Raw genomic sequence first — 26258 nt, forward strand, 5'->3', positions numbered from 1 at the left:
TAGGAACCTTAACATGGATAAAGAAATGAAACTAGAATTTCTTCTAAAGCAGCTGACCTGTGGTCTTGTAGGCATCTAAAGTGTAAATAAACATGTGCATCAAAGCATGATGGGGCCAACTGTAATAACAACTTTTTACCAAACTAACAAATACTAAAACCCAGACAGTTTTCCATATATAATGAATTTCTTTGTAGTTAGTGTTCAAAATTTGTTCATCTCGCTCAAATCTTTCATGTTCAACTACATTATGGGTTAAAACTTCAGGGTCAAAATACCCAAAACAGCACATTAAGTTATAGCCTGATACATTTTTTGGCAACAGGCAAAAATATAGTGATAAAGAAAACCATATGTCACCATATGTCCTGACGCCTCAACAGAGTGAAAGTAGTTGCCACTAACCTGTGGAGGAATTGAAAAATCAATTTTTTTCCTAAAAGCAGGGGATAGCTTGTGTTACAAGTGTGAGTACAGGCTAGATTTGTCACAGTCTGGCTGAGGCAGACCTGAGAAGGAATGACTGAAAACACACGGACTAAATACACACAGAAGGCTAATGAGGGAAGTGGGAACACATGGGGAAAACAGCTCACACACATGAACATAACGATGTCACAAGGGGAGAGTAAAACTAAAAACACTGAACATAGGAACACAGGACCCCTTTCAAAATAAAACAGGAAAAATAATGAGACGCAGACATGAGAACATGAACTTGACAACATAAGACACACAGACATGAAACACATGAAGGGCAAGGGAGACTTAACAGGGGTTGAAAACACAAAGGGAAACTAATAAGCAAATGAACTTAGATAACCTAAATAAGTTAAACATACCATAAACATCAGAATAAACCAAAACTCCAAAACATTAGGTCAAACGACCCAGGATCATGACAGGATTCTACTATGTATCTGCACTGATTAATGAACAAGAACAAGATCAGGCCTCTTTACAGATCAGGGTGACAGTTTAATATGTTATTAGCAGCTTTTAATCTAATATCTTCTGCATAGCAGAAATTAGATTATTGTTAAGTTATATAAACTAGTATATTTAAGCTGTTAGACCTTAGTGAATTGTTGCCAGAGTCACATGTATTCAAAGATTAAGGTCTAAGGAAATGATCTCATCACAAATACCACTTGTTACTTGTTTTTAAGCTTTTGACTCTGTAACATGAGCTTTATCAGATGATGAAATTTGCTTAATGTCATAATCTTTTTTCAGACCTGATCCATTTTCATAACATACTTCCTGTTTCGATAAGTTTAACCATTTCACACACACTTTAAAATACAACAAAACCTTCAGCCAACAGTTGGTCAAGAATTACACCCCTATGCATACATATATGCATATATAATTTATACACACTTATATATACTATATTTTGTATATTTGGATGAATATTTCTTACCACTGCAAAACCTGTTTATTACCCCCATAAGTGGTGCCACATTTGCACATTTGTAAGGATAATGCATTTATGGGTTGAGCAGTAGAGCTGAGTGTGTCGGCTGCGACCATAAAAAACTTGTCAAATCTTTTTTGCCAAACAGCTTATTCTGTCATTGAGTCGTGTTTATTGTAAATGGTAAATGTTTATTGGATTGGATTATTGAAGTCTAATGAAATAAAACATAGTGGAAATGTAACAGCTTATTCATTTAAGAAACAGCAGCCTTAGTAGCATGTGGAAGAACCATACACAGCCAAAACAAGTCAAGTTGTTTTAAAATTGCCTTGTAACCATTTCACAGACTAATCGGCAGAAACAATTGCTTCTCTGAGATCACTGCTGTGTATGTCCTCCTATGGAAGCAGTAAGACTAACATTCAGTCTCTGACTCACTGCTTCTGCATCTTGGTTTTTGTTAGATAAATAATGATGTCATTTTTTTTGTTCATTTGAGCTGTTCACCCATTTGAAGACCCACTGGTTATTTCTATTGTAACTTGATATATAAAGCAACATAATTTTCTTTACAATGGCTGTAAAAGTAATATATATCTCATTGTGAGCAGCGTGACAAAGACCTAAATAGATGAAGATAGCAGCCAATGTGAATCAAAGCAAATACCTTAGCTGGCCAAAGAAAAATCATCTAGGGAGTCAGTGAGTATGATAATATACAGCGGCGTGTGAGGTAATCTTATGACTTCCTATTCACTGTCTGGAAGATCAGGAGTTACATGATGAGTAATATTTTGTTCTTTTTCTGTTCTCTCTTTTACAGCCACACAATGTTTTCCAATGTCTCTCTGCCCAATCAGATGCTCAAGTTTTCAAAGGAGAACCAGACAACTATGATGGGCATCAATGCCATAACGGACTATGTCACCATTATCTTATATGCACTGACCGTTGTGCTCGGCATCACAGGGAACTCTATAGTGATCTGGGTGGCTGGATTCAAACTTAAGGTAGATATAAAGTGAAACATGTATTTCAAATACCTTCTGAGGTTTTAAGTATCTCTGTGAAATTCTCATATTTAGTTTGTACAATATTTTATAGGCAAGAGTTTTTGAGACAGCTTCAGTAAATGTGTTTTTTGGGTTTTTTTTAATGTTACATATCAGTGCATGAATGCAACCAGTATACTGATTACAAAATACTCAATGGTAGATTTATCATTCACCTCTTAGTGCGTGCCAAAATGCAGAGGTGGCAAAAGAACATACATTCATCACTTAAGTAGAAGTACAGATATTTGAGTTTGTCTGAAAATCTTAATACTTTATTAAAGATAAGAAGCAAAAATATAACATGTGCATAAATATTTACAGCCTTTGAGGTCAGGTGCATCCTGTTTCCACTGATCAGCTGTCAGATTTAAGCCCCAGACTGACAGTGCATGTCAGAGCGCAAACCAAGACAGGAAGTCCAGGGAATTATACCCGACCTGAAGTTTCCCCCAAAGTATCTGAAGGAGTCTCAGACCATGAAACACAAAATGATCAGGTTCTCTGAAAAGAAAGATTGAACTCACTGGGCTGAATGCCAAGCCTCATGTCTGTAATAAACCGGGCACTGCTCATCATGATGTACAGAGACATCCTTGCTAATAACCTGCTCAACAGCGACTGGACCTCAGACACAAGTGAAAGGTCATCTTCCAAGAGAACAAGACCCTAAGCATACAGCCAAGATAACTAAGGAGTGGCTTCGATACCACTCTGTGAATGTCCTTGAGTGATTTCTTGATAAATAAACCCACTAACCCTTGGCTTAAATAACTCCAAATAACCCTCTTTTTTCTTCTCTTTTGTTAATGAACCCCTTCTGTCATCGTTTCTAGTCATATCAGCATATAAGGAAATCCAGCTGTTAATAAACTTCTTATATCCATTGATTTGGTGTGATTAAACTTATTTTTGACCAAGACTTAATAAGTTAAAGCACTGATTATGACTGTACAAGTTGAAACACAATGTGTTGGGTCTCAATGTGCACAGTGTGGCTAAATTTAATAAGTACATCCCCATCAGCCTTTGGCCTTATCAGCCCAATGAGTGATCATTATCAGTCAATATCTGTCTCACCTCTTCCTCCTACTGAGAGCTGGTCACCCTCTCAGAGGTAGTAATGGATGGTGTGTTTGCAAGTTAAAATAGGAACACAAATCCCCACTTGGAGGCTGGGCAGAGGTTTATTTCACTTAGCTGAATTGCTAAGTGAATTGCTAATTCACTTAGCAATTGCCTTGTGATACAATTTCTTCTAATGTATTTTTTCACATAAACACTAGATGTTTATTGATGCTACTGATAATAACAACCTACTGAGTTTGATACAAGATTAAGATGAAGGCCAATATTTTAAAATTGCTAATATCGCTGATAATATCACAATCTGGTGACTTGCTTCATATAAATACATTTTTTTCTTCCATTCTTCTCTTTTCCATCTCGTTTTATTTTCTCCTCCTTAAAGCTGAGTGTCACCAACGTGTGGCTGGTGAATCTGGCGATAGCAGACCTGATCTTCTGCTTCACACGAGTCTCCTCCCTCATTCAGATGCTCTTCTTCGACCACTGGCCTTTTGGCCTCTTTCTCTGCAAGTTCAACGGCTTCTTCAAATACACCAACATGTTCTGCTCTGTCTTCCTGCTGGCTGTGATTAGTCTGGATCGAGTGCTCTGCATCTGGCAGCCCGTCCTCACAAAGCGTCGTCGCACCCTGTGGGCAGCGAGGGTGGTGGCAGTCTGCATCTGGATCCCAGCGATCCTCTTCAGCATTCCCTACTTCATTCATCGCCAAATGTACATGGACAACAACAACCTGACTAAATGTTCTGTGGACCCGAAAGAGAAGGCAGAGGGCTACAACAGCACCAAAGTAGCTCTCTACTCCATCCGCTTCCTGTGTGGCTTCATGTTTCCCTTCACAATCATTCTGATCTGCTACACCTTGGCTGGGGTGGGAATCCGACGCACCCGCCTCTCAGGAAAGTCCCGCCCTCTGCGTATACTAGCCTGTTTGGTGATTGCCTTTTTCCTGTGCTGGGCACCTTACCACTGCCTCTTACTGGTGAAGATGGTGGACAATGAAAATGCAGTAGTGAAAATCTGGTACCCTGTAGCAAAAGGTGTTGCTTACTTTAACAGCTGTGTGAACCCGCTATTGTACTTCTGCTTAGGTCTAAAAGCGAGAGAGGGTTTCAGGCAGAGTGTAATGAGAGTTTATAAAAGAGCTCTGACAGATGAAATGGATGGTCAGATGACTCAGTCCACTGATCGCTCTTTGGATTAAAGCTCTGGTTTGAAACACGACACTGTTTTAGTGGCAGGAATAAGTGGGTGTAGCTAAAGTTTAAGTTTTCCCCCAATGATCCTAAAGCTAAGAAAAATGCATATCTTTATATAAACCATTAGTATAGCAGTGAAATGGCAATAGCAAAGTCGTTATTTTAATGTAACTTGTAATCTGTAGCTTTTCATTGCAGTTTATGTGAAGCAAGAATTAGTAGGTATGACTGTGAAAAGGTGTTTTCTTTCATTCTGTGCTCAGTGAAGAAAATATATATTTGGCACACTGGAGTGAAACACCGTTTTGTGATCCTTCTTCTAGAGTGTCTGCAGCTCCAGGGGGATTGCTCCAGGTTTCTCTTGTTTTAAAAGCTAGAGGCTTTTAATTGTCATTTTATTTTGTTTCTGTGACTCTTTAAAAGCCATTTAGCATCAGAGCACTTTCACTGAACAGTGCCAAGCTAAATCTCATCATTCTATAACTTATTTCTATCTATCTGTCTGTCTGTCTGTCTGTCTGTCTGTCTGTCTGTGTGTGTGTGTGTGTGTGTGTGTGTGTGTGTGTGTGTGTGTGTGTGTGTGTGTATTTAGTAAAATTTTAAAATTCAAAGTGTTTTTAAAGGCAAATATTTTTAATTCAAATGTAATACAGTAGTATTGCATTAAAGGAGTGATATTGTTTTTAAAGTAATGTTAATGGTTTAGTAAATAACAACATTTAACACTTATACCTATTAAATACAATTATTTTATGTGAAATAGATTAAATCACCAGTTTGTACTTGATTTTATATACACTTTAATGTACTGTAACTGAAATAATGATTTTCTCAATGATTTGAAAAAAAGAGAAAAGCTAAATCTAGTTATTTTATATGTGGAAATATCATTTTAATGGTGAATGTCTCTTAAATATACAAGTTTTTTGTTGTTTTTTTGCAAAGATACACATCACATTAGAACTGAATGTGTAAACTCATTAACTACTTACAAACATTTTGGACTTTTAATGGGTGATATTTCATTTGGGTACATTAAATATAGATTATATCAACGGTCCCCAACCCTTTTTTGCACCACAGACATGTCTGTCATTATGTCCAACAATATTTTTACGGACCGGCATTTGAAGTGTCGCAGATAAATACAACAAAATAAAACCAGTACCAAAAAAAGTAGATTTATTTATAACACATGGGATAAGACCCAGGGACACAGAGTTAACGCTAAAACCGTTTAAAAGAAAAAATAATGTCAAAAACCAATAAAAACTCTGAAAACCATAAATTTCACAGCCGAGCCTCAACTCTCACGGCCTGGTACCAAACGACTCATGGACCGATACCCGTCCGTGGCCCGGGAGTTTGGGGCCGCTGGATTACATATACAAGACTGTTCTGTACATAATGAAATGCAGCTTATAGCAGTGCAATCAATTCAATTTAAACTAGATTATTTGTATTACAACTATAATACAAATGTATTTTTAAATAAATGATTTTAAATTAATTTCCATTACTTTTGTTTTTCTGGTGCTCCATCTATTTGAATATTATTATTTTTTAAACCTTCACAGTCTTTCAAAGCAGACAGAACACACAGTCTGACGCCAGGCCGAGCAGTGACACACATTATCTACCCCTTATAGTAAGCAGATAACTTCCATTGAGATCTGTTTTGGCAATTATCCTCCTGGACACTGTAAGGCTGGACCCACCGAACATCAGAAAGACAGCTCTGTCTTCAGGCCACAGCACATAGCAGGCTCTGGTTAATATCACCACACCATGATTATCTCTTCATCATGGCACCCGTGTATAACAAGGGCCAAAATGTGATGGACAGACAACGAGGTCAGAACATCTTCAAAAGCACAGCTCTTGTGGGATGTTCTGGTCTGCAATGTTCAGTATCTATCAAACGTGGAAGAAACAGAAGGGACAGTGATGATAGGGTCATGGGTGGCCAAGGGTCATGTACATGGGGAGCAAAGACTCCGCAGTTTGTTGTGAATGGGGCAGTGCATAGCCACAGACCTGTCAAGATGCCCATGGTGACCCATGCAACTGAAAGCACCAACAATGGGAATGAACATCAGAACTGGCACCAACACAGCATCATGCAGTATCATACATAATGTTAAACCTGATTGGTCTATTTATTTATCTATTTATTTTAAAGAGTACATAAGTAGTATTCAAATGTGTAAAACGTTACACAGACAGGCCGATTCTTGGAACACTGAAGATCAGGACTCAACATTTCAGGAGACAAGACGAAGTATTTTCGAAAGTACTATGTACAGCACTTTGGTATTGTCTTTGAATGATTGATTGATTGATTGATTTTTATAAAATAGCCAGTAACAAGGAAAAAGTTGGTAGAAGGAAAATGAACCATTTATACTTTGCACGGGGTGAAGGAGGACAAACAAGAACAGCCAATGTAAATGCAAACTTTCAAATCAGACATGAGAACATTCTAAAATTGTTGCAAAAAGAACAATAGTAAATTCTAAGGAAAAAGACTATTCACTAGTGATGTGATGCACTGTGCCAGGATTTAATCCAGGAAATCCTTTATCAAGTACATATCATAGCTAGGTTCTTTAAGGATGAGTGACATCGGTCGTGATGTGTGAAGCCTCGCTGTTTCAGAATGTGGTTTGAGTGTTGATGTGATTCACGAATATTCATAAGCACCATGGATTACCCCCCAAAACTGCATGTTAGTGTTCATGTTGGAGTTTTCCCAGTGACATGAGGAGGTTGTTTTCATGGAGCCTGCTGAAAGGAGAAGCATTTCCTCCTGTGTGGCAACACTTTGAGCTATTATACGTAATATTCCTGTAAATAATGAAACATGTTACTGTAGTTTTGGTCAAAGTCAACACCAGCTTTGTTGTCAAAGACTAGTCATACACAGGAAATTGAAATTGCAATACTCCCACAAACACAAACATCATCATGATTATTCCCATGATGACACTGTTGTAAGAAAACCAAGAAGCTGTAAGAAGTAGTTGAAAGATTTTGACCAGCAGGGGGGGTCTGTGTACACATGAAGCTTTTGGAAATGAACCTGTTTTTAACCAGTTGGATGGAAAGCTTCAAGGCCATCACTACCATATCTATACTTACCAAACATACTTGAGCTTTGATCTGTCATATCTAGTCCAAAAATCATCAGACACACTGACTACTAAAAAAAACCCTAAATGGTAGTTTGTATGCCTGTGTGTGTGAGTGTGTGTTTGTGACAGTAGCAGTAAATTTTAAAATAAAAACAAAACACAGATTGAATTAAGTAATTAGTTAAATGTGTCAACTAATTAAAACTGGAAATAGAAATAACTTCTAAAATGTTTTAAATGAAATGAATTGACATTTAAATAATGATAGATATATTTGATTATTAATTAATTACAATTTTATTTAATTAACGACACATTTAATTAATTATTTAATTAACTCATTTTGGCACTCGGGACATTTCATACATGCTCACCATGGGATGGAGGTTACAAATTTAATGTTGTTTGCCATTTCCTCAGATATCTCTGACAAACATGCATCCATGAGTCACACGGTGATGGAGATGGAGGAAGAAACTGTATTAATAGCTTCGGAGAGGAAGACTTTTTTTGGGGCCTTTTTCCTTCAAAGTAAATATTTAAATCTATATTAGTGATGTCTGTATGGACATAGATGTAAACTTTATTTTGAGTGGTTGGACATGCAACCACAAGGTGGTGGGGTTTTCTTCTTTTTACTGTGTGTGGCTAAAGAAACTGTACTGTCCCTGCACTCCCACGTTTATTTGCAATTTGACTCCAGTAGCCTTACGTCTCTCAACAGCAGAAAAAACCTTTTTTCTCAGTCATTGGGGATCTTTTCTTTTGAAGTGCTACTGTATTTCTTTCTACTGGTAAGACTTCAGTTTTCAATTTATGACATAACACCGCCCTGAACACTAACTAACTTCTAACTTCTTTAGCTTTGTGAAGGTTTCTACCACCACAGTTCATTTTGATGTGATCATGAAGTAATGATCTTTTAATTTTCATTATAGACTCTTTTTTCATAATTAGCAAAAAAATCGTTAAACAATTATTTACTCCTTTAAAATATCACAGCCAGAGCTTTTTTATCTCGAAATCACTTCCAAGTATGTGTGTGTGGTGCTTAAAATCATATCATGTTATATGTTATATTATATGGGGAGTAACACGAAGAATGTTATCATTTTCATATTGAGACAAGGTGTGTACATCTTAAAATTAATAATAGTAATAAAACCAAAAAACTAATCTCAATACCTCGCCATGAATGGTTAATTACATTTTTATGTAAGTAAGTGTTTGAAAAATAATCCTGAATTGATTTCTACATCAACAGGAACAAATGGATTAGGATCAGAGCTATAACATTTCTGGTCAACGGCTTGACATTATTATCACTTTTCAAGTGTTAGACATGTATAATGAATATCATCTGCATAGCAGCAATTTGATTACTCTGTAGAAATGTAGACTAGTACCATGCATCCGGTAAGTATTGATGGCACTTCATTTGTTCCACATTTTGTCATTTTTCAGCCTTATTCCAAAATAGATTGAATTAAAAAAAAATGCACCTCAAAATTTTACACACAATACCATCTAATGACTAAGTAAAAACTGTTTGCTCGAATTCTCGTGCGCTTGTTAAAACTATAACATAACAAGGTGTAGTAGGTGTAAGTAGACTGCGGAGTCCTGGCCTGATGAATTAGCTCTTCTGTGTTGTGCCATACGCTTTGCCACAGGTTGTTTGGTTTTGTCGATATATAAACCATGGCCATCCTCCGGGCACTTAACAGCGTACACTATATGATTCTGTTTGTGTCGGGGGACCCGATTTGTGGGGTGGACCAATTTTTTCCTAAAACTGTGTCTGTGTGGCTTTTAAACCCCAAAACACGCTCTGCCAAAAATTGGTCCACCCCAAGGATTAATGATCAAGGAACTGATCTCACAGCCCATTGTTCATATAGTGGGCTGGTTTCAATTATTGTGCAAATGTACTGTTTATAAGGTTGAGGAAACCTGCAGTCATCTGAGACTGAAGAAGTCACTTCGATGAGTGACGAAACGTTTCTCCCACTGAAAACTCTGCGTCCAGATGAACAGAATCAACCTTTTTGGACCCAAATTACTAAAATATAGATATATTTGAAATGTGAATTGATTCATAAAACATCTGGCATTGGAGAAGTCGATATTTTACTATCAGTCCGCACACTACTAATGCTTAGCAGCGTAGTCATTTGAATCCACACTGCACTGGTGCAGAGAGAGGTCAGTATCTAAAAGATTATTAGAAGGGATTTCTTAGTTGTAGCTTTCTGTGCTAGAAGGAAAGAAGGGAGAATTTCAGCGAGCCTTCTTTGAAAGAACTTACACCCACATTGATAATGAGCAAATGCAATGGGTTATTAGCATATAAGTGCATATTTATATGATTTGTTTGACATTTCCAGACAAGAAAATAAATATGTAAATATAAATAAGTCCGCACCCCTATAATCACACTTGGGATCTTGTTCTAATGTATGGCATAGAAACTGAACATTTAACAATAAAATAAAAACTCTTCAATGACATATTCCCCTATAATATAGCACAGGTACCTAAGCTTACCCACAAAGGTCTATTATCTTATTAATAATGTTGACTCGTGTCATCACTATCCTGGATAGTGTGTCTCCTCTAAAAAAGGACAGTCTCAGATAAACAGATAAGCTGGAAAGGAAATGATGTGTCACTAATTTAGAAGAATGTAATTTAACCTGGAAAAAGACTATTTAAAAAGCCCTCTCTAACAGGATATACTGTATTACTCATCATCAATTAAAGGAAATAAGAACAACCTTAGGTTTCTTTTCAACACTCTAGCCAGGCTGACACAGAGTCAAAGCTCTGCTGAGCCATCAGAGCTCAACTGTAACTATTAATAACTTCATGATTCCCATCACAAAACACTCACTGGAGAAAAAATTATATATAGTTTAACCATCTCACAGACATATCATTTTGTACAGCTATTTTCAATACTATTTACATGCTCACTCTGAAAAATCAGAGTTTAGTTAAGTTCAATATTTATTTCCTCCAAGCCATCAATGTGTCTATAAGACCCCATTTCTAAAAGACTGTTCAAGAAAGTCCTACCATTAATGTTTTGATCATAGATATGAGAAATCTATCTCTATTAATGAGCTATGCACCAAAGGCATTCAATGTATCAGTAATTAAACCGATATGTAAAAAGCCATTAGTTGGCCCATCTGTCTTTATAAACCAATCTCCAACCTTCCTTTTATCTAAAAGAATTCTTGAAAAAATAGTTGTAAAAAAGCTAATTGAGGGGTCTTTGATGATAATACTGGCTTCCTGCTGAAGTCTGCCAGTAAAGATGTCTCTGAGGGGTGTTGGTGAAATGCCAATTGCACCAGTAGGCTAGAAGGCTCTCAATGATGGAGCTGTAGAAGTTAATTAGCAGTTTCTGGGGTAATTGGGCTTGATGCAGCTTCCTGAGGGAGTACATCCTTTATTGTGCTTTTCCTACCTTGTGAGAAATGTTTGTGGACCAGGTAAGGCTGGTCGAGATGTGAAGGCCAAGGAACTAAAGCTTTCTACGCTTTCTACTTCCTCTCCATCGATGTAGAGAGTGGAGTGCTCCCATTGCTTTGTTCTCCTGATGTCATTTACCATCTCCTTGGTCTTGGCTGTGTTCAGTTGCAGGTTGTTGTCTTCACACCATTGCTTCAGATGCTGAATCTCCTCTCTGTAGGCTGAATCATTCATGTTGTCGATCAGCCCTATGATGGTGGTGTTGTCAGCAAACATTATAATAGTGTTACTAGTGCGGATTACACAACAGTCATGGGTGAAATGTGAGCATGAAAAAGGGCTGAGGACACACCCCTGTGGGATGTTCAGAAAGAAGGTGGAAGAAGTGTGCTCTCCCATCCTGACGTTCTGGGTCTGTTGCTCGGGAAGTCCAATATCCAGGTGCACAGTGAGCTGCTAAGTCCTAAGTTGATTACTGCCAAATGACAACAACTGTCAACAAGGGACCTAATATGTAAGGTGATGAACCTACAATAATACAGAGAAAAAAAATGGAAAGAAAAAAACTCCCTTTTAACAGGGAGAAACTTCAGCACCACCAAGCTCATGGACGGGAGTCAGTTCTGACAAACTGGGATTGAGGGAAGGATTGTAGGACAAAAAAAACACTATGAGAGAGACAGAGATGAAAAATAATAAATAATTAAATGCAAAGTGGTGCATAAACACACTGACTGAACAAAAAATGGGTGAAGAAGAAACATTTCACACTTATCCATGTTTTATGCTGAACTTTGTGAGGAGGACCCAAATGCACAACATGAAGGCAGCTGATGTGAGGCAAAAATCCTATTCTGACTTTAACAACATAAATTCATAACAACTTCTGATTGCACAAATTGTATTTGGGATTCCCTAAAATGATCTCTGTAAAAAGAATCTTCTGCTTTGTTTACCTGCAGTTTTCCCCTTCTTTTAGGTTTTAGACAATTTCATTTTAAAATAGTGTTAGGGAGTATGATAACGTAGAGCAACATGTGATATAATCTTACATTTTCTTAATCACCGTCTGTTAGGTTAGGAGTTACATGATAGCGTAAAATTCTTCTGTTCTCTCTTTCCCAGACAAAAAATGTTTCCCAATGCCTCTCTGCTCACCCTGGGACTCAAGCCTTCTGAGGAGGCCCAGGCAACTGTGGTGGATATTGATGCCATGATGAAAAAATTCAGCAGCATCCTGTACACACTGACCGTTGTACTCGGCATCACGGGGAACTCTGTGGTGATCTGGGTGGCTGGATTCAAACTTAAGGTAGATATATTGCATAATCAGTTTCAAATACCTTCTGAGTTTGAAATGTTTCTGTACAATATTTTATAACACCCTAAAAGGCAGCTTCTTTGAACAGGAAATATACTTTCACAACATCTACCCAGGAAAGCCACAATCGGTTAAAAAATCTAAAATCAATGGGTACATAACTTGTAAGGCTTGAATGTTTATCAAATGTCACTGAGCTTAAAATAAAAAAAAAAATTCTAAACTTTTCAGCAGACAAGGAAATCCAACTCTTGACAGACTTCTTGGATGGTATAGATAGATTTGATAATAGCTTTGGGAAAGTAAATTAATTAGTTACAAGATTGATGAATGGAAACTGATAGAATGTTATCAGCCAATTGAATGGCCATGATTGCTTAAAGTCTGTGTTAAATATACAATATTATACTACCTCCAGACTTATTCATGTACTTCTGATTACCTCACAAGTATAGTTAAATCAGCAGATAACAAGACTGCCTATAGGGATAAAGTGCACAACTGACTTCATCTAACACTAAATATCAAGAAGACAAAAAGCTTATCATAGATTTCAGACATCATCAGAGGAAGCCCCAGACACTAAAAGTAGCAGGAGAGGAAGTGATGGGAGTTTATAGCTTTAGGTTCCGAAATGTGTCAGTGATGATCTTAAATAGACTGTTAACTGAGTGGCACTAGTAAAAAAAGATTCAACTGAGACTTTACTTTCTCAGATCACTAAGAAAAGTCTGCCCTTTTCCAAAACTAAGACTTTTAAGCACTCCTCAGTAGCAAACATTCGATTATACTGGATAAGATCTTGATATGGAAACTATACAACAGCAGACAAAACAGCCTTCAAAGAGAAAAACAAAAAAGCTGCAAAAAAAAAAAAAAGAAATCATTGGATTACTTAACAGCAGGGCCTGCAGCAAGATTACCCATCACATTCATCATCTGTTCTCTGTATCGTCACCTGGAAGTCATTATAGGACTTTAAAGACCTTCAAATCCTTATTATTTTTTTATTTTTTTTATTCAACGGCCATAACTGAACTTAATTTTCTCTTTAGAGTAGCATTTCAATAACGCTCAATCACAATTCGTATTTTGTATATATTTGACAATATAACAGGTTTGCTTACAATGAAATTTACCACCTAATTAATGTCTTTCACTTTCTTCCTCTTTTTTATCCATCTTGTTTTATTTTCGTCCTGCTTAGCTGACAGTCACCAACGTGTGGCTGGTGAACCTGGCGATAGCAGACCTGATCTTCTGCTGCACATGGGTTTTCTCCCTCGCTCAGATGCTCTTCTTTGACCACTGGCCTTTTGGCCTCTTCGTCTGCAAGTTCTATGGCTTCTTCAAATACACCAACAAGTTCTGCTCTGTCTTCCTGCTGGCTGTGATCAGTCTGGATCGAGTGCTCTGCATCTGGCAGCCCGTCTTCACAAAGCGGCGACGCACCATGTGGGCAGCGAGGGTGGTGGCAGTCTGCGTCTGGATCGTGGCGATTCTTTTCAGCATTCCCTATGTCATTAATTGTCAAATGTACATGGACAAAAAAAACTTGAGTTGGTGTTCTGTGGACCCAATAGAGAATCCAGAGGGGTACAATAGCACCAAAGTAGCTCTCTACTCCATCCACTTCCTGTGCGGCTTCATATTACCCTTCATAGTGATTCTCGTCTGTTACATCCTGGCTGGAGTAGGCATCCGACGCACCCGCCTGTCAGGGAAGTCCCGCCCCTTGCGTATCATAGCATGTTTGGTCATTGCCTTTTTCCTGTGCTGGGCGCCATACCACTGCCTCTTACTGGTGAAGATGGTGGACAATGAAAAAGCAGTGGTGAAAATCTGGTACCCTGTAGCAAAGGGTGTTGCCTACTTTAACAGCTGTATGAACCCACTGTTGTATTTTTGCATGGGTCTAAAAATGAATGAGGGATTTAAACAGAGTGTGACAAGAGTTTATAGAAGAGCTTTGGCAGATGAAATGGAAGGCCAGACTACTCAGTCCACTGATCACTCTTAGGATTTAAGTTGTAAGTTGGAACACATTAATGTTGTGGGGGCAAAAAAGAGAGAGTGGGTGTGGTTTCTGCCAGTGATCGTGACGCTAGTATTTGATAGTATTTATTCAAGCTCAACAAAACAGGCATGTGAGGTTCCACCTAACCTTCCTCATCTGTGCTTTTAGTTAGCCAAGGGTGACATTAATAAATTCTGACATCCCTACAGTAAATCAAGATGTATTTCATCATGATATATTATATATAGTACATAGTATATGCAGTCTTCACTACTCAAAAATTAAAGGAAAACTTTAATCATAGCTAGCATTGGGTCAGTTTAGGGATATTGATCTGTTCAGTTAAGTAGCAGAAGTGATTGTTAATCAGTTCCAGCTGCTTTAGTGATAATAAAATTAACAGCAGGTGCACTACAGTGGCATCAATTAGACAACTTCCAAAACTGGAATGATTTTGCAGGTGGGGGCCACTGACACTTTTCACTTCTTAATCTTTTTCTGACAGTTTTTTACTAGTTTTCACTTAGCTAGTGTCTGTGTCACTAATGGTAGACCTGGGGTTGATACCAGAATTGATGGGTTCACCAACTGGCTCCCTGTCCTTTTCATGGATGAAAGCAGGTTTACCCTGAGCAGATACAACAGACATGAAAGGGTTGGAGAAGCTATGGAGAACATTCAGTATGATTGGTTTGGTGGTGGGTCAATGATGGTTTGGGGAGGCATATCCATAGAGGAATGCACAGCACTCCACAGGGTAGGCAGCAACACCCTGACTGTCATTAGGTATCGGGCTGAAATCCATGGACCCTGGCAGACCCTACACAGATGCAGTAGGTCCTGGATTCCTCCCAGTGAACAAGGCCCCTCATCGTGCGAGAGTATGCAGGGAGTTCCCGAAGAATATAAGAGTTGATACCGTTGAGATGTTTTGAAAGTGTTCCTTTAAATGTTTTGAAAAGCGTATGTCATGATACTCTTGGCCAAACTACCCATGGACTGACATATCAAATCTAACTGGACAGGTTAATGTCAAAAAGTAACAAAATCATAAACATGGTTTAGAAATCCAGATAACTGAGAAAAATGACTCAGTGGTCACAACATGTCAGCATCTGCCTGTCATTTGGCACGCCCCTAAATGTAAGTGTCAGTGTAGTTTAGATGAGTGAGTTACAGGGGAAACAAATCCACTTTTTTTGCAGTTATTATGATCATTAAAAATGGCTTAAGTAAACACAACGTTTTTTTAAATACGAGGCTGTAAATATGTTTTATTAAAAGCAAACAAGCTAATGATCAGCAGCCTGACAGGAAATAGCAGGTTTTACTCTGTTGAGGAGGGTTTTTTTTCTTTCTATAGCTTTATATTTATATCAGTAGGACGATAAGATCTGAGATCTAATTCTGCCAACCACTAGATGTGGTTGACGACGATCCAATAAATAACAACATACTGTGAACATAGATACATTATTTTCCATGGTGTCATCTAGAGACAATTTTCATATAGAAATGAACCCTTTATAATAATTTTCATCAGGAAACTGCTGTAGTTGTTTGCATCAAATAATTATGAAAATGTCTTTGCCTACAACTTAATTACTGGATATCAAATATGTACTGAATGAATAAACAAACAAAGATGGTGAGTTTGTATATACTTCGTGGATATTTGCATCAGTTCCTCCTTTGGGTGGCTGCAGCCAGGTGCTCTTGGGTGCTCTCACTTGGTGTTGGCTCTCTCTGCAGTATAGTATCACGTCCTGTTACAACCAACGACTGCAGAAAACATGGACGACCTGACAGCTCCCCAAAAATGAAGCCAAAACGTCTCTGACGCCCCCTGGTGTCTGGCTGCAGTATAGGTCATAAACTCTGCCTCCTCCTTGTTAGCACATTTTTTCTTTTTAAATTAACTTTATTTGTCAACAATAATATAAAAATATGAGACCATATTAGTTATCCATGCATATAAATGTATACGGCTGAGCATTACAACAACAGAAAAGGAGAGATTTAAAAAAGCAAGAGGAATAACAAAAGAATGAAAGAAAAAACAAGTCTTAGGAATTCATTAGTTGGCTAAATCTTAACCTCAATGGCCTCAAATTCTTTTAGAGTATAATTTCTTTTAACTGGGTTGGGACAGATTTCGTTTATCAAAATATTTCTGATCGCTTTGTTTGTAAACCTGCTGTCACAAGTCAAGGTCTCCAGCTATGCAGAGCTGTCCCAATCTAGGAGAAATTTAATCATTGATCTCAAAGGGACTGGGATGGCTTTTGTTAGTGTTTTATAACTCTTAGCAGTGCATCTTACGTCAAACTTCTCACAGAACGTCTGTTTTAATAAGACCCCTTTCTCATCCATAAAATCAGCTACAGCCCAAATCCCTCTGGATCTTCAGTCATCCATGTACACTGATTTTTAACAGGTAATGAACTGCAATCAAAGTCACAACTTAAAATTCTCTTCCACCCATTTTATCAATCATCACATTGAGATTAACATATCAAAAGGAATGTTTGTTCTTAAGGATCTTAACCATTTCAATTTTAACACACAATTCATAACAGCTCCGCGTGGCTTGGGAAAAATTATAAGTATTTAACTGAAGTTTATTTTTATTTGTGTTAGTTTTTTTTTCTTTAACTTGTAGTTCTAAATTGGAAGATTATTGTGATCTTGAAATATAGAAATAAAATTATATTTTATTATCTTTTGTTGCTCAAAATAAGCATCACACTCGTGGAAGCCGCTATACCCACCAAAACGTGTGCATTTATTGAGACTTTTGGGGGTGGTGCACGATGGCAAGTTGAGCAGTCGCACGAATTAGGAGCTTGATAAATTTATCCCAGAATTTAGATTGTGTTCTTAATTGTTTCCACTCGAGAATAGTGAAAAGAATGCCCCAAGTATAGTTAAACCTGCTAAACTCAAAGTCGACCTCAAAAAACAAGAAACCAACATCGCCATGTGGTGAAAAGAAAGATGGCAAACAGGGAATGGAACATGACTACACAGCAATGGACGTAGCAGTGGTGAGCAAAAGGGAACATGGCAACGACTTGGTTCCTACACCTAAAAGAAGCCTGCAAAAAAGAAAGTTAAAAGATGAAGATGTCACATTATTATTATTATTATTATTGGTTATTGGAATCCTTGGCAAGATCGCACCTGATATGATATCAAAGGTTGAGGAATCTGTAGATATGGTGCATAGAGTTGAGAAGAAGATTGAGAACAAGGTCAGAAATGTCATCATTGCTTGCTCTGAGACGTAAAGGAAGAGCGTCAAAGCAAAGGTTTGGCGGTCTGTAAGGACGGCGGTTTCCACTTCGCTGAGGTACTGCCACGGGAGCAGTGAGAAGAGGAGGCGGCTGTGGCCCCAAATTGAACAAGCAAGATGGGCTGGAAAATGGGCCTTTTTCCGGGGTCCTCATGGATAGACGAAGGATGGAATGAAAGACTTCATGTAAGACTATATACAGTGTAATATTATTAATGGGGCAACAGAGCTCTACTGAAAGTTACAGGTTATTACTCATTGAGTGGGTGACAAGTGTTATGATTTAAACTCATACTTTTTATTATTATTTATTTATTTATTCTTATAGTATGCTCTCTTACTTGTTATGGTTCACTCAAAAATTTTATTTGGTTCATTAAACGTTTGGGGTTTGAAGGAAATTGTTAAGAGAAAGGCACTTTTTTTTTATTTTGCAAGGGGAAAAAATGTCACTGTCTGTTTCTACAAGAAACTCACACGGTGGATGCTGACCTTTTGGGCTAATCAGTGGGGAGACCAGATTCAGCCATGGTTCTAACAGATCTGGAGGTGTGGTGATTTGTTTTAATAAATTCCCAGGGGAGATTATAACTTACAAAGCTGACAGAGGGGCCCATTGGTAAACTGTAGTTTTGAAGAGTGAAGGTATATTTCTAATTGTCACAAATCTTTATAGACATAATAATGAGCTTCAAAATAAAAGTCTATTGGAAAATTTAACAAATGTTATTTTAGAGTTTAAAGTTATGTACCCCATAGATTACATAGGGGGAGGTTGGAACATGACAGCAGATGAATGGATGGACAGATGGCCTCCTCGCTTAGGAAGGAGGCAACCAAAATAATATTATTGAGAACTTTGCTAGTGATAATAATTTTACAGACATTTGGAGAAGTATGAATCCTAGAGTTAAGAATTATTCGTGGTTTAAACCTAATAGTTCTCTGGGAACATTTCAGGCTCTCCGAGGTATGGAGGCCCATCTCCCCTCACCACACTCCCTGCCGGTGGCTGATGCCCTCAGACGTTGGTATGTTGGTGGTTCTTGGTGTCTGGGGCTGGGCGCTCACCAGCTCACTCCTGGTGGCCGATTAGCAGGGCCTGGCACCTGTGGCCCGACCGGGCCCCTTCTGGGGGGTGGGGTGCCCTCAGGCCTCAGGCCGGCAGAGCCCGCGGGCACGTCACTGCAACTCCCTCTGGCCTCTGCTCCGTGGCTGCTGGGTGACCTCTCGTTTGGGGCTTTCCTCAGCTCTTCCCAGGAGGGTGGCATGGTTGCCCCTGTGGTGGTCCTCCTTGGCTCCTCGTACTCTGGGGCCTCTGAATGTCTGGGGCCTGGATCTCCTCCATACCTGCTTTATGCCCTGGGGGACGGGGCTATGGCTCCCCACACTCCCTAGCAGATTGTTACATGGAGAAACCTTTTGAATACAAGCATGCTGATCCACACAGGTGTACACACAGGTGTACACATGTTCACAGACACAAACTACACATTTCTTGGCTGCTATCTCAAAGCACATTGGGCGCTGCCGATCTTGTGTGCTGCACAATAACATGTAATATTTAGCATCTACTGTTAGCTAGTTTATTGTGATGGTGTTGTATTTGTTATGTTGCTCTTTCCTGTTTGTTTTCTCTTCTGTTTTTTTTTTTATCTCCATACAGTTGATCCAGGTGCTTTGTGTGTTTTCTTTTTTTTCTCATCTCCCCTCTATTTTTCTTTCTCTCCCTCTCTTTCTTTCATTCTTTCTCCCTGTCCTATCCCCCAGTCATATCTGTCCCATCTGTAACAACCGAAAATAAAATAAAATAAATACATAATTATAATAAAGGTCAATCAAATGGACCAATATGGCAAGGCCATGATGATCCACTTGGTAAAGTAAATCCGCTTGGCATCTTTCTTGGCCTTCAGACAACAATTCTGACGGCTAAAGATCCAAACGCGACAGGCACAAAAAAAAAAAAAAAAAAAAAAAACTAATAGAGAAAGCAGATCAAGGATTATTGGTTAATCATTAACCAATAATCCTTGATCTGCTTCCAGTAGGAGAGAAGCTGCAGAGAGGTGTGTAAGACTGCAACTGTGCTTCCTGGTCCCAACTCTGGATAGTCATATTTTGGGGGGTTTAATAAATTTGTCCATATTCCTAGAAATGGTAAATGGACTGGTTCTTATATAGCGCTTTTCTACTCTTCTGAGCACTCAAAGTGCTTTACACAACTTGTGCATTCACCCATTCACACCCATTCGCACAAGCACATTGTTCTAGGTGCTTTCTAAGTAACATTCACACACATTCATACTCCGATGGATGCATCGGAGAGCAATTTGGGGTTAATATCTTGCCCAAGGATATTTGGCATGCAGACTGGGGGAAGCTAGGAATCGAACCACCAACCTTCCGATCAGTAGATGACCTGCTCTACCGCCTGAGCTACAGCCAGTAGCCAGCAGTGATGAGAATAACAGCGTTACTTTTTTCAGTAACGAGTAATCTAACTAATTACAATTCCTATCGTTACAACGCCGTTACCGTTACTAACAAGAAAACGCAGTGCGGTGGCATTACTATTTTTCAACAAACAGACGGTTGAAGCTGTCTTCAGCTTGCCGCATCTTATATCAGTTGCACAGAAGTAGCTGTAAGTAATCTGGACGCTACAGCTTTAAGCAGCTGTGCATGCTCCCGTGGGCGGCAATTACCCTCTGGTAGACATCACTTTTTGGCACAACACCTGGAGCTAGGTGGCAAAACAATCACATGAGTGCTGTTGTTTCACTGAGGAAGAATAAAGTGGTAATCCAATCACATGACTACTTTAAGATGACAAAGCAACAAGGTGATATATACCAGTTTTTAAATTGTGTTGATAGGCCACGTGAAACCAGAGTCATGATAAACAATATATTCCTGTGTTTTTTTCTGAATAGTTTCGTCACGTTTACCGTCTAAGGACAACGCTAGTGCTATATCTCTGCTTATGACCAAACAAAAAACATCCCGTTTGTGTTGGTGGAGGAATGCACCATGTCAACCAATCAAAAAATTATATGGCAACATGACATTTGGTTGTTTAGGAAGAGGTGGACGTTTTAGGAGTGATGGAGAGAGAGAGAGAGAGAGAGAGAGAGAGCAGAAAAAGAGAGAGAGTTTTGAGATGTGAGAGATTTGTGACGTTTAGCGTGTTTGGGGTGTGTAGTTAATGTGTTATTTTGTGTAGTTAGTGTGTAGTGTTGTGGATAGTTTTGTGTTGTGTGCCAGAACAATGAGGTGACTGCTGAATGAAAACAGGAGGAGTATGTCTGTGAAGGTTCTCAGTCATCTAGGTCATCGTAGTCAAAGGAGGTTGAAAAGCAAAAGCATCTGGACTTCTTTAAGGTGCTTGAAGAAAACAGGAGGAGTGACACACCTGCTGCTGTCAGACGTGCAGGTATCAGGCTGTGATGTTCTCCTTTATAGTGGACAGAAATTATTTTTGGAGTGGCACAAATAATTTGTGTGGCATCTTATTGAATGCAGAACACCTGATTGCCATGTTAATAGTTTGAAATGGTTATTAAAAAATGGGTAAAATAACTTTGTTGTTTGCACTGTCCACTTCCTGCTGTGACAAAACAAATTTCCCACGTGTGGGACTAATAAAGGTTATCTTATCTTATCTTATCTTATCTTAAAACTTGTGCATATGATTTTAAAATTGACAATTTATATTTGCATTTAAAGTTATGAAATATGATTCAATAAATATGTTTGTGGTTGTTACAGTAAAAAATATAACTACTTGGATTTTATGTTTTTTGTCTGATTTTAGATCAGTTGTGTTAAGACAGTATCTCAATATGACAACATAACTGTAAATTCAGATGTGAGGTTGTGCTGAAAAGAATGATACCAAACATTTACGGCAGTGTCCTGTTATATTTTAGATAGCGAGGAGCAGATGGCTGAGTTTATTAAACTCCACCAACACAGCGGTGACGCAAATCTGAAGGCTAGACCGTCCCATTTCACAGCCTCGAATCTCCGGCCTTTTCGGTCTTTGGAGGACCCGGTCCACATAGACCGCGAAGGCCGGGTCCTCCGAAGGATGCAGCCTATGTTTTGGGACACAGTTCAAGTGACAGCGCCACTGGAAGGAAGAAGTCAAGCACTCAACACTTCCCCACCAGTCTACCATTATGTACAGCGCTGTCTGCCGCTGTTTTTTTTTTTTCTTTATTAAGTGACTTTTTAAATTTAACTGACTTCCGACAACAAATTCTCATTTCTGTTGTTCAATACTGAAGAAATTTAAACTTTTTAAATCATGACAAATTGCAAAATGCTTAGTTGTCACTCTAATTAAACCTCTGTAACTTTTCTCTGCTTCAGCATCAGGTTTTAAAAAGCAGTGTGCAAGAGGACGCTGACATTTTTTAACCCAGCACTCTCTCCTCAGAAGTTCAAACTGCAGTGACACTTTGCTGTAGTTCAGCTTCAAAGTGGACCTGGATGAGGAAGTCCAGTAGAGCAGCCACCAGGCCCAGGATCCTGCAGCAGCCACCAGGCCCAGGCTCTTCCAGCAGCCACCAGGCCCAGGCTCTTCCAGCAGCCACCAGGCCCAGGATCCTCCAGCAGCCACCAGGCCCAGGCTCTTCCAGCAGCCACCAGGCCCAGGATCCTCCAGCAGCCACAGGCCCAGGCTCTTCCAGCAGCCACCAGGCCCAGGATCCTCCAGCAGCCACCAGGCCCAGGATCCTGCAGCAGCCACCAGGCCCAGGATCTTCCAGCAGCCACCAGGCCCAGGCTCCTCTAGCAAGGCACCAACAAATAAATCAACAGTGACTTCAACGGGCCATCACAAGGAAATACCAATCTCATCATTTTCAAAATGCCACCTAAAAAAGCAAACCCAGGAGTTGAAGAGGAGTTGGAGGAGATTAGGAAATCGCTTAATTTCATGTCTGATGAACTGAGCAAAGTGGCTAAACAACAAGGTATGCTACATGACCTAATGGATGAAATCAAACAACTAAAAAACCTCATAAAGGACAAGGACAAGAAAATAGACGACTTGGAACGGCGAATCGAGGACCTTGAACAATACACAAGAATGGATGATTTAATCATAAGTGGTCTGGAGACGCAACACCGAACCTACGCCAGAGTAACAGCTGGCGGAGGTAAAGACGGTGAAGATGCCCCGGTAGAGGAGCAGCAAACGCTTGAACAGCAAGTGATAAAATTCCTTCAAACGAAGAATGTAAGTATTCAGAGCCATCATATTGCAGCATGCCACACGCTCCCCAGAAAAGACAGTAAAACAAAGCCAGCAATCATTCTTCGGTTTGTGAGTCGCAAAACAAAGATTGAGTTACTGAAACAGGGTAAGAAGCTAAAAGGGACTGGTGTGTATTTAAATGAACATTTAACGAAAAAGACTGCTGAAATTGCAAGACAGGCACGCATCCTGAGAAAACAAAATAAGATACAAGCGACATGGACGAGGAACTGCAAAGTAATGATAAGACTAAATGGCAATCCCGAAGAAGCGAAAGTTGTGATGATAAGAGAACTCAAAGACTTAGAGCAATATAAATAATCAGGAATCTGCTATGGAATCTATTGGAAAAGTGACGATTGGATAATGAACAATGGGTATGGAAAGTATTTCTGGCCTTATGGCTCAAAAACAATGGAAACAACAACAACAAAAACACATAAATGACAAGTTTGGACACAGATTATAGGTTTCCATTCGGAGATATTGAAGAGGAAGACTTTGATTATGAAAAGGACTGTCAAGGTGGTTATTTTGCCACACACGCTGAGAAAACGAACTTCAAAACGTTTAACTATGCAGAGCACAACATGAATGACCCTGAAAGTAGCATTGACCCAGATACCCACTTCTACAATAACACCAATAATACTTGTGAGTACTATACAGATGACCAATTCAATGTGAATATTAAAATGGCAAATGCATTGTCGGTCATACATTTCAATAGTAGAAGCCTGTATAAAAAAATTTCTAAAATTACAGAATGTTTAAGTAAGTTAAAAAAGTTTAATATAATTGCAATATCAGAAACATGGCTCGATAATGAGAAAGTTAGTGAAATGGGACTGGAAGGATACGAATTATTTACAATGAACAGGGTGAATAAAAAAGGAGGTGGTGTTGCTTTATATGTAGATAAAGTTTTGAAATGTAGTCTGATTGAATGCATGTCAAGCACCATAGATAACATATTGGAATGTGTCACTATTGAAATTCATGTTGAAAAAGCTAACAATATAATTATAAGTTGCATCTATAGGACACCAGGTTCATGCCTTGAGATATTCAATGAAAAACTTGCTGCTATGTTTAGCAACCTAAATGATAAAAAAGTGCAAATAATTTGTGGTGATTTTAATATAGATTTGCTAAACCCAAATGGACATCAGAAAACAACAGATTTCATAAATACAATGTATAGTAACTCCCTTTTCCCTGTAATTATAAAACCAAGTAGAATAACAATTGATACAGCTACATTGATAGATAATATATTCACAAATAAAATTGACCATGAAATAGTAGGTGGACTTCTTATAACTGATATAAGCGATCATCTTCCTGTTTTTGCAATTTTTCAAAATTATTTTGGGATTAAAACTAAACAAAATAATCAAATATTTGATATGATACGACATAGAACAACAAGAGCCATTGCTGCCCTCCAGGTGGACTTAAAGGAACACAATTGGAATGAGGTTTTTGCAAATGAAGATTCAAATAGTGCATATGATGCATTCTTATCAACTGTAATTTCACTATATGAAAAACATTGTCCTTTAATGAAAATCACTAGAAAGCATCACAGATCAAATAAGCCATGGATCACAAAGGGGATAGAAGATGCATGTAAAAAGAAAAATAATCTATATAAGAGATTCATAAAACAGAGGACAAAAGATGCTGAAATAAAGTACAAGTTATATAAAAATAGATTAGTAAATATTATAAGAACAAGTAAGAAAGAATATTACCACAAATTATTGGAGCAAAGTAGAAGTAACACACAAGAAACATGGAGGATATTAAACAGTCTAATCAAAAAGGGCTCAAAAAATAAGAATTATCCAGATTATTTTAAAAAAGATAAAGATATTGTGCTTGATAAAACTAAAGACATTGCAAATGAATTTAATGATTTCTTTGTAAATGTTGGCTTTAATTTAGCAAAAGAAATTCCAGAGTCAAGAAATAATAACGACCTAAATAAACATATTACTCAGAATGTGTCCTCCATGTTTATTGGTGCTGTAACTCATAGAGAAATAATTAACATTGTGAAGACATTTAAAAATAAAAAGTCCACTGACTGTTTTGGTATTGACATGATATTAGTTAAAAGTATTATAGAATATATAGTGCAACCTTTCGCATACATTTGTAATCTGTCCTTTCAAACTGGTGTGTTTCCCTCACAAATGAAAATAGCAAAAGTTATTCCAATCCATAAAAACGGAGAGAGATGTCAGTTTACCAATTATAGGCCAATATCACTACTCCCACAGTTCTCAAAAATTTTAGAAAAGTTATTTGTTAATAGACTTGATAAATATATTGAGAAGCATAATCTCCTAAGTGATAACCAATATGGCTTTAGAGTGAAAAGGTCCACTTCAATGGCAGTGATGGAACTTGTTGAAGGGATATCTAATGCAATAGATAATAAGGAATATACTGTTGGTGTTTTTATAGACTTAAAAAAGGCGTTTGATACAATTGATCATTCTATATTAATAAATAAACTAGAGAGATATGGCATAAGAGGGATAGCATACAAGTGGATGAAAAGTTACCTGGATGAAAGATATCAATATGTCGAATTCAATAATGTAAAATCTAAGCAGTTGAAGGTAACTTGTGGTGTTCCTCAGGGCTCTGTGCTGGGGCCTAAATTATTTATATTATATATAAATGACATATGTAGTGTTTCCAAACTGTTAAAATGTGTATTGTTTGCTGATGATACGACTCTGTACTGCTCAGGTAAAAACTTAGAACAGCTTCTGACTACAGCGGAAAAGGAGTTAAATATATTAAAAAACTGGTTTGATGTAAATAAGTTATCATTAAATATAAAGAAAACAAAATTGATTATTTTTGGCACTAGACAAGTGAAAAATGTATCTAAAATAAGGGTTAATGGAATTGAAATTGAAAGAGTGTACGAAAATAAATTTCTTGGAGTGATAATTGATGATAAGC

At 38.1% G+C, this 26258-nt stretch overlaps 2 protein-coding genes across 2 annotated transcripts; both read left to right on the forward strand.

The window, feature by feature from the left end:
- Positions 1–2253: 2253 nt before the first annotated feature.
- On the forward strand, positions 2254–4765 carry LOC146609235 (N-formyl peptide receptor 1-like). Its single transcript, XM_085346595.1, has 2 exons — positions 2254–2433; positions 3947–4765. The coding sequence occupies exons 1-2, from the start codon at positions 2254–2256 to the stop codon at positions 4763–4765; spliced, it is 999 nt and encodes a 332-aa protein (XP_085202721.1).
- Positions 4766–12506: 7741 nt separating this feature from the next.
- Positions 12507–14715, forward strand: LOC146609236 (formyl peptide receptor 2-like). The gene is made up of 2 exons (XM_085346580.1): positions 12507–12686; positions 13903–14715. Exons 1-2 carry the CDS (start codon positions 12507–12509, stop codon positions 14713–14715), a joined length of 993 nt encoding a protein of 330 aa, XP_085202706.1.
- The last annotated feature ends 11543 nt before the right edge of the window (positions 14716–26258 follow it).

The sequence above is a fragment of the Diplotaxodon limnothrissa genome, linkage group LG22 (assembly GCF_057381915.1).
Source record: "Diplotaxodon limnothrissa isolate DT_005_m linkage group LG22, D_limnothrissa_male_GT1.1, whole genome shotgun sequence".
Taxonomy (NCBI): Eukaryota; Metazoa; Chordata; class Actinopteri; order Cichliformes; family Cichlidae; genus Diplotaxodon; species Diplotaxodon limnothrissa.